General features: G+C 54.1%; 1 protein-coding gene across 1 annotated transcript in view; it reads left to right on the forward strand.

Moving 5' to 3' along the window:
- Positions 1 to 9,802, forward strand: part of LOC140402881 (double-stranded RNA-specific adenosine deaminase-like) — a 47,867-nt gene that overhangs the window by 32,513 nt on the left and 5,552 nt on the right. The window contains exons 3-6 of the mRNA XM_072490508.1: positions 1,649 to 1,829; positions 3,534 to 3,700; positions 6,182 to 6,317; positions 8,825 to 9,112. Coding sequence (XP_072346609.1) covers positions 1,649 to 1,829; positions 3,534 to 3,700; positions 6,182 to 6,317; positions 8,825 to 9,112 — 772 coding nt within the window. The remainder of the gene's footprint in view (positions 1 to 1,648; positions 1,830 to 3,533; positions 3,701 to 6,181; positions 6,318 to 8,824; positions 9,113 to 9,802) is intronic.

Here is a 9,802-nt window from a genome sequence, read left to right on the forward strand (position 1 = left end):
TGTCTCTCTCTATCCTCTCTGTCTCTCTCTATCCTCTCGGTCTCTCTCTATCCTCTCGGTCTCTCTCTATCCTCTCGGTCTCTCTCTATCCTCTCGGTCTCTCTCTATCCTCTCGGTCTCTCTCTATCCTCTCGGTCTCTCTCTATCCTCTCTGTCTCTCTCTATCCTCTCTGTCTCTCTCTATCCTCTCTGTCTCTCTCTATCCTCTCTGTCTCTCTCTATCCTCTCTGTCTCTCTCTATCCTCTCTGTCTCTCTCTATCCTCTCTGTCTCTCTCTCTACCCTCTCTGTCTGTCTCTCTCTCTCTCCATCCTCTCTGTCTGTCTCTATCCTCTGTCTCTCTCTCTATCCTCTCTGTCTGTCTCTCTCTCTCCATCCTCTCTGTCTGTCTCTCTCTATCCTCTGTCTCTCTCTATCCTCTCTGTCTCTCTCTATCCTCTGTCTCTCTCTGTCTCTCTCTATCCTCTCTGTCTCTCTCTATCCTCTCTGTCTCTCTCTATCCTCTCTGTCTCTCTCTATCCTCTCTGTCTCTCTCTATCCTCTCTGTCTCTCTCTATCCTCTCTGTCTCTCTCTATCCTCTCTGTCTCTCTCTATCCTCTCTGTCTCTCTCTATCCTCTCTGTCTCTCTCTATCCTCTCTGTCTCTCTCTATCCTCTCTGTCTCTCTCTATCCTCTCTGTCTCTCTCTATCCTCTCTGTCTCTCTCTATCCTCTCTGTCTCTCTCTATCCTCTCTGTCTCTCTCTATCCTCTCTGTCTCTCTCTATCCTCTCTGTCTCTCTCTATCCTCTCTGTCTCTCTCTATCCTCTCTGTCTCTCTCTATCCTCTCTGTCTCTCTCTATCCTCTCTGTCTCTCTCTATCCTCTCTGTCTCTCTCTATCCTCTCTGTCTCTCTCTATCCTCTCTGTCTCTCTCTATCCTCTCTGTCTCTCTCTCTCTCTATCCTCTCTGTCTCTCTCTCTCTCTCTATCCTCTCTGTCTCTCTCTCTCTCTCTATCCTCTCTGTCTCTCTCTCTCTCTCTCTATCCTCTCTGTCTCTCTCTCTCTCTCTCTATCCTCTCTGTCTCTCTCTCTCTCTCTCTATCCTCTCTGTCTCTCTCTCTCTCTCTCTATCCTCTCTGTCTCTCTCTCTCTCTCTCTCTATCCTCTCTGTCTCTCTCTCTCTCTCTCTCTATCCTCACCATCCACAGCCTTTTGGAGGGGAGAGAATTTCAGATTTGTAAATGGAGCATGCCACTTTCTCATACAAGAGGCCTCACTTGGGACCACAACATTGAAAATGGAAGGCAGATCGTGGCTCTGCCGAACCCCTGCCTGTGGCACCTGGTCGTGAATCCAGCGTTGTGTTAAACCAAGGCGTTGGACCACAGTGCTAATTGCAGGCCAATAAATCTGCCCCCTCCGCCCATCCTTCTTAAATAAACAGGGCTGTGAAGCTGCATAAAAATCCTGAGGCCTCCGCAGGGGCTTATTTCGTACTTCTAGCATTGGCAGTGCCGTGGCGTTACCCGAGAACGGTGAATAATGCGATATTTCATTGGCAAAGGGCTCTTTGCCGTACGTTGGAAGTGGCGGAAAGCGCTGTGTGTCTGTACAAAAGGGCAGGTTTTCTTTCACTGACTTGGCTCCTCTTTCCCTTCTGACCAAAGGTTCAGGATGCAGGCCGCCATAGGCGGCAGGCGGTTCCCCGCGGCCGAGGCCAACAGCAAGAAAACGGCCAAGAAGGACGCGGCAACCAACGCGCTCAAGGTGCTGCTGAAGGAGATTCTGGGCGAAGACGTGGTCGTTCCTCCTTCCTCGCCCCACCCCGAGCCTCCGCTCAACATGGAGGTATGGACCCGGCTCAGGCCGCTCCCTTTCCATGCCTGGCCGCGTCCACACACACACACACACACACACACACACACACACACACACACACACACACACTCCCTGAGGGTGATTGTACCAGTAACCAAAGCAGAAAACGCCCAGCAATCTCAGCAGGTCTGACCGCATCGGTGGAGATTCTGTTCATCCACCCTCGGACTGTTAGCTCCGTTCCGTCTCCACAGATGCTGGGATTGTCCAGTATTTTCTGTTTTTGTTTCAGATTGCAGCATCCGCAGTAATTTGCTTTTATATTTTATGCGCCAGTAGCCCCCCCCCCCGCCCGCCTTTGACTGATTTGAGGATTTGCTATTTCTAAACCAGTACCTGTGGTCCGGTGACATAGAACAGTACAGCACAGAACAGGCCCTTCGGCCCTCGACGTTGTGCCGAGCCTTGTCCGAAACCAAGATCAAGCTCTCCCAATCCCTGTCATTCTGGTGTGCTCCGTGTGCCTATCCAATAACCGCGTGAAAGTTCCTAAAGTGTCCGACTCCACTATCACAGCAGGCAGTCCATTCCACACCCGAACCACTCTCTGAGTAAAGAACCTACCTCGGACATCCCTCCTATATCTCCCACCCTGAACCTTATAGTTATGCCCCCTTGTAACAGCTACATCCACCCGAGGAAATAGTCTCTGAACGTCCACTCTATCTATCCCCCTCATCATCTTATAAACCTCCATTAAGTCGCCTCTCATCCTCCTCCGCTCCAAAGAGAAAAGCCCGAGCTCCCTCAACCTTTCCCCATAAGACCTATCCTGCAAACCAGGCAGCATCCTGGTAAATCTCCTTTGCACCCTTTCCAATGCTTCCACATCCTTCCTATAATGAGGTGACCACAACTGCACACATCTCGGAACAGTGCCCCAGGAAGAGGACTCTTTTCAGCCGCGCCTGCCTCCTGCCGAGCACGATATTATCATTAACTTTTGAACACTTGTGAAATGAATGAAATTGATGGGCAGGAAGGGCCCAGCTGACCTGCAGATCACTGGCTGAACACTCCTTCCTGCCACCCTTTCCGCTCACCCACATGCCATCACCTGGGAGACGGGGAACACTGGAAATTGCACTCTGGAAAAATCCCTCTCCAAGGCGGCCACGCGATGGGAACCAGCCCAGGAGACCACTGGGACCAAGTGTTCTCGACAAAGACGCTTGCCGTCTACGTGATACAATCTCTGCCCTGGTCAAGAGCTAGAGTAGCTCCCTCTTGAAGGTGAATAGAGGGTCAGCTTCCACCCCACTAACCAGCAGTGTACTCCCGAGGCCTGCTCCCACTCTGGGGAATGATTCATGACCCGACATCTGGGCCGGTTCCTGCTCTTTGCTGTTTAAACCCTCGCCAATCTGTTCAACTGGAGTAATCCCTCCACAGGGCCGTGAGCCAGGCCTTCTCGCTCATAAATCTGAGCTGCTCAAAGGGTGGACGCGGCGGAAACGTGAGCTGTTTCTGTACCTAGCCAGTCCCGTGCTTGTATAACTGTAAATGGTGGACCCGGCTGGGACACCCTGACCAGCCATCCCCAGGCCTCCCTTGTCCAGCTTGCATTTCAGTAGGCGGCGCTGGGACCCTGCGGGGGGGGGGATACATGGACACGTTACTACGCGGTGGCCGTGTCTCCAAAACGTGTGATATCTCGCCTTTTTCCCCGCCCAGTGTGCCCCTCTACCGAGCGAAGTGAAGACCGAGCAGGGTACAGGCTCGCAACCCAACCAGCCGGCAGGGAAAAACCCCGTCTGCATGTTAATGGAGTACGCCCAGAAGTCGGGTAACGCCTGTGAATTCCAACTGGTGTCGCAGTGTGGACCTCCCCATGACCCCAGGTAGGTGGATTCGCACGCCGTATCTCTGAATGCAGAAAAGACATTTTATACTTTAATAAAAAACATATGCTGCTCTTCGGGGGGAGGAAGTGCTGGAAAATTGAATCTTTTCCATGTCCCACAGTATCATTGCAGGGATGTAGAACTCCCCCTACACCGTCCCAATCCTATTCCCAAGGCAGACATAACATTGGGTTAGATGCAGAGTAAAGCTCCCTCTACATTGTCCCCATCAAACACTCCCAGGACAGGTACACCACGAGGTTAGATACAGAGTAAGCTCCCTCTACACTGTCCCCATCAAACACTCCCAGGACAGGTACAGCACGGGGTTAGATACAGAGTAAAGCTCCCTCTACACTGTCCCCATCAAATACTCCCAGGACAGGTACAACACTGGGTTAGATGCAGAGTAAAGCTCCCTCTACACTGTCCCCATCAAACACTCCCAGGACAGGTACAGCACGAGGTTAGATACAGAGTAAAGCTCCCTCTACACTGTCCCCATCAAACACTCCCAGGACAGGTACAACACTGGGTTAGATACAGAGTAAAGCTCCCTCTACACTGTCCCCATCAAACACTCCCAGGACAGGTACAGCACGGGGATAGATACAGAGCAAAGCTCCCTCTACACTGTCCCCATCAAACACTCCCAGGACAGGTACAACACTGGGTTAGATACAGAGTAAAGCTCCCTCTACACTGTCCCCATCAAACACTCCCAGGACAGGTACAGCACGGGGTTAGATACAGAGTAAAGCTCCCTCTACACTGTCCCCATCAAACACTCCCAGGACAGGTACAGCACGGGGATAGATACAGAGCAAAGCTCCCTCTACACTGTCCCCATCAAACACTCCCAGGACAGGTACAACACTGGGTTAGATACAGAGTAAAGCTCCCTCTACACTGTCCCCATCAAACACTCCCAGGACAGGTACAGCACGGGGTTAGATACAGAGTAAAGCTCCCTCTACACTGTCCCCATCAAACACTCCCAGGACAGGTACAGCAAGGGGTTAGATACAGAGTAAAGCTCCCTCTACACTGTCCCCATCAAACACCCCCAGGACAGGTACAGCACGGGGTTAGATACAGAGTAAAGCTCCCTCTACACTGACCAGCTATTATAAGCAGATACTGAAAAGCATAAAGAACCATTTATAGCAGACACAAACATAGTGACTGTAGTTAATCGTACCTGTGGGTCTGCTATTATCTCTCTGCTACTTGAGACTAAGCTGTTAAAATGAGATGGTTTCTCACAAGCCACCTCAGTGCCGCGGTTAGGGCCACACATTAGCGATACAATAACTGAAGTGAGGAGGTTTTAATTCTTTCTAACGAAGAATTTCCAAAGTGCCTTTCACAAGGTCCGCATTCCAAGGCGGTTTGACGCCTCTCCGAAGCGCAGCACTCGCCCAGTACTGTACCAGGGGCACAGGCCTGGATTTATGTTCGAAAGCCTGGGGTGGAATCTGAACCCACGACCTTTTGAGCTTGCCCAGTCCGAGACAACATTTGGGGCTGTTTGGTGGGTTTTTGTGATGCCGAACGCTCTTCGGTTGTGCAGCGCACTGGTGAGATCACACCTGTGGAGTATTGGTCTCCCTGCTCCAGGAAAAGGATTGAAATGCATTGGAAGCAGTTTCAGAGAAGGTTGGGCAGCGCGGTAGCACAAGTGGGTAGCACTGTGGCTTCACAGCGCCAGGCTCCCAGGTTCGATTCCCCGCTGGGCCATTGTCTGTGCGGAGTCTGCACGTTCTCCCCCGTGTCTGTGTGGGTTTCCTCCGGGTGCTCCGGTTTCCTCCCACAGTCCAAAGACGTGCAGGTTAGGTGGATTGGACGTGATAAATTGCCCTTCGTCACCATCGGAGGGGTTATTGGGTTACGGGGATAGGGTGGAAGCGAGGACTTAAGTGGGTCGGTGCAGACTCGATGGGCCGAATGGCCTCCTTCTGCACTGTATGTTCTATGTTTACTGAACCAATTCCGGACGCTGGAGGCAGAGTCTTTGATGATGTTTTAAGGCTGATTTTTGATCAACCGGAAGTGAGGTAGGCAGGAATGTGGGCTTTGAGCTTGCAATCCGATCCGCCATGATCGTTTCGAATAGCGGAGCAGGCTCGAGGTGTCGAGAGGCCCATTCTTAATTCACATGTACGCACACACCGGTTGTTAGTCACATGCCCATTCCCTGTACACGTGTCTCCTGCCAGGGAAATGATTAGTTGTGGACAGGTATAAAAATTGGCAGAGCTGAACCACAGCTTGTAACCTCCCAAGGAGAGCTAATCCTTCAACTAAACCCAGGTGGAATATTTGGCTCCCCTTGCATTAATGACGCCGTGGTATAATTTAGTGATGCATTTAAAAACACGTGTTTGCAGAAGGTCGCGGCCAGTCTAGACATGCTCTGCTTTGCACCTGGGTTGGGGTTTTATATGTTGTTTTTTTTCCATCAATCCTTCGCTGTAGATTCACCATCATGGTCAAACTGGGGAACGATACCTTCCCGGCCGCCACGGCGAACAGCAAGAAGCTGGCCAAGATGTTGGCGGCTCAGGCAGCCGTTGTCGTCATCCTGGGAAACTCTCCGCCCTTTTCCTGCAAGGTGAGCTGCGGGGGCCCGGGCGGCGGCGCTGCCGGCTGCTCCAAATCACACGGTTATGTTGCAAGGCCAGGGGCTTGGAGAGGCTGCAAATGTGCGAGCGCGGAACCGACGGATGTAAAGTCACGCTGGCCGTATTGGTTCCAAATGTCCCGCCCGCCCAGCGGAGTACTGAGCTGCCAGCAACAATGGCCGGCTGAAGGGTTCGCGCTGGAAGGCGATGTCCTCCTTCCTGTTGAGGGCTCACTATCTTTTCAACTTAATTCAATAAATCTTCACCTCCCACTTACTGCCGTCTCTCTTTTGCCTCCCATCACAACAGGGTTACTTTGCCGCTTCAGTGTTGTGTAGTCAGAATCCCCTCCTCACAGCGCCAGTCTGCACTAATCCTTTGTCTGGGAGGCAGGCCCTTGCAGCCACTGAAGCCTGTACTCTGTCAGGAATGCTGCTGCCTTCTGTGCGATATGCCACCGCAAGTGTGCCTGCTTGTCTGAGTTGGTAGCGCATCCCTCTCTCCGAGAGATTGTTCGTTTGTGCTGTGCTGCATAACCCAGGCTGATGATCCTCGTTAAACTGGCGTCCCACCAATCAGTTGCATTTTCAAGATTCCATCTTCCTGTTTGAAGGGAACCCCAACCCTGGAATGGTGGTTAGCACCACTGCCTCACTGCGCCAGGGACCCGGGTTAGCACTGCTGTCTCACAGTGCCAGGGACCAGGTAAACACTGCTGTCTCACAGTACCAGGGACCCGGGTTAACACCACTGCCTCACTGCGCCAGGGACCCGGGTTAGCACTGCTGTCTCACAGTGACAGGGACCCGGGTTAACACTGCTGTCTCACAGAGCCAGGGACCCGGGTTAACACTGCTGTCTCACCGGGCCAGGGACCCGGGTTAACACTGCTGTCTCACAGTGCCAGGGACCCGGGTTAGCACTGCTGTCTCACAGTGCCAGGGACTCGGGTTAGCACTGCTGTCTCACAGTGACAGGGACCCGGGTTAACACTGCTGTCTCACAGTGCCAGGGACCCGGGTTAACACTGCTGTCTCACAGTGCCAGGGACCCGGGTTAGCACTGCTGTCTCACAGTGACAGGGACCCGGGTTAACACTGCTGTCTCACAGAGCCAGGGACCCGGGTTAACACTGCTGTCTCACCGGGCCAGGGACCCGGGTTAACACTGCTGTCTCACAGAGCCAGGGACCCGGGTTAACACTGCTGTCTCACAGTGCCAGGGACCCGGGTTAACACTGCTGTCTCACAGTGCCAGGGACCCGGGTTAACACTGCTGTCTCACCGGGCCAGGGACCCGGGTTAACACTGCTGTCTCACCGGGCCAGGGACCCGGGTTAACACCGCTGCCTCACCGGGCCAGGGACCCGGGTTAACACTACTGTCTCACAGTGCCAGGGACCCGGGTTAACACTGCTGTCTCACAGTGCCAGGGACCCGGGTTAGCACTGCTGTCTCACAGTGCCAGGGACCCGGGTTAGCACTGCTGTCTCACAGTGCCAGGGACCCGGGTTAACACCACTGCCTCACCGGGCCAGGGACCCGGGTTAACACTGCTGTCGCACAGTGCCAGGGACCCGGGTTAACACTGCTGCCTCACCGGGCCAGGGACCCGGGTTAGCACTGCTGTTTCACTGCGCCAGGGACCCGGGTTAACACTGCTGTCTCACAGTGCCAGGGACCCGGGTTAATAATGCTGTCTCACAGTGCCAGGGACCCCGGTTAACACTGCTGTCTCACAGTTCCAGGGATCGGGGTTAACACTGCTGCCTCACAGTGCCAGGGACACGGGTTAACACTGCTGTCTCACAGTGCCAGGGACACGGGTTAACACTGCTGTCTCACAGTGCCAGGGACCCGAGTTAACACTGCTGCCTCACAGTGCCAGGGGCCCGGGTTAATACCGCTACCTCACAGTGCCAGGGGCCCGGGTTAATACCGCTACCTCACAGCGCCAGGGACCCGGGTTAACACTGCTGCCTCACAGTGCCAGGGACCCGGGTTAACACTGCTGCCTCACAGTGCCAGGGACCCGGTAACACCGCTGCCTCACAACGCCAGGGACCCGGGTTAGCAGTGGTGCCTCAGAGCCATGGACCCGGGTGCGATTCCAGTCTCGGGTGACTGTCTGCGTGGAATCTCCCCGTGTGTGCGTGGGTTTCCTCCGGGTGCTCCAGTTTCCTCCCACAGTCCAAAGATGTGCAGGTTAGGTGGATTGCCCGCACTAAAATTGCCCCGCAGTGTCCAAAGGAAGGTGCGCTTGCGGGGGAGTGGGCCTTTTGGAGAGTCAGTACAGAGCCGATGGGCTGAATGTCCTCCTGCACAGTGATTCTATGAAATCCATATTGGTGCAATTCACAAGGCCTGGGCCGACAGAAAAATTGTCCCATAGTTTAGTTTTCAGGCTCTTGCCCTCAAACCCCCTTGTACTTTTCCAACTGGTCTCACTAGTTACTAAATGCCAATTTTCTCTCTCTCTCTCTCTCTCCCTCCGCCAGCCCTCCGACGCGAACATGGACAATTCCGTTGCTCCGAGCGCCATTCCATCCCTGTCGGCGATGGACCTGGAAGCCGCCCAGGCAGCTGGCTTGGGAGAACTCATCGCCTACCTGAACAAGAACCCCATCGGCGGGCTCCTGGAATACGCACGCTCGAAGGGGTTCGCAGCCGAGCTGAAGATGATAGACCAGTCGGGGCCCCCCCCACGATCCCAGGTTAGTGTTTTCTCTCCTTTTCAGACCCATAAATTTGCTTCCAATGCCCCTGCAGGCAGCGTGTGCCAGACCGTAACTGTTTGCTGCAGTTATAAAAATGCTTCCCCCCCCCCCCCCCCCCCCCCCCCCCCCCCCGGTCAGCACGGCGGCACAGTGGGTTAGCCCTGCTGCCTCACGGCGCCGAGGCCCCCGGTTCGATCCCGGCTCTGGGTCACTGTCCGTGTGGAGTTTGCACATTCTCCCCGTGTCTCCGTGGGTCTCGCCCCCATCTTCTGGCGCTTGCTGACCCGCCCACCAGTGGGAGCATGCTCTCCCCTGCCTGCTGCACCTAAAGTCATGTTAAATTCCCCATGGCTCTTCTCTGCTGGAAGGAGAACAAACCCAGATTCCCCAGCCCCTCCGCAGGAACCGATGGCTCGTCATCCCTGGTGCCATTTTCCGGAATCTCGGCACCGCTTGCGTCCTTGCACCGTCGGCTCTCCGCCGCGGTTACGCTGAAATGATTTGCGCGAGCCGGTGAAAAGCGGTCAAACATTCTGTCCTGCCAAAATCCGTTGTGCCCAGAGCAAGCTTTTTGAGCTGCAGCAATGCCCGAGGCGAAATACTCCGCAGGTTTGCTTCCGTGTGAGGGGGAACAATTTGAGGTGATAAATCTCCGCTCAATTTAAAGCTATGTCCCCTCGTGCTAGACATCACCATCCGAGGAAAAAGGCTCTCACTGTCCACCCTATCCAATCCTCTGATCATCTTGTATGCCTCAAT

The sequence above is a fragment of the Scyliorhinus torazame genome, chromosome 26, assembly GCF_047496885.1.
Source record: "Scyliorhinus torazame isolate Kashiwa2021f chromosome 26, sScyTor2.1, whole genome shotgun sequence".
Classification (NCBI taxonomy): Eukaryota; Metazoa; Chordata; class Chondrichthyes; order Carcharhiniformes; family Scyliorhinidae; genus Scyliorhinus; species Scyliorhinus torazame.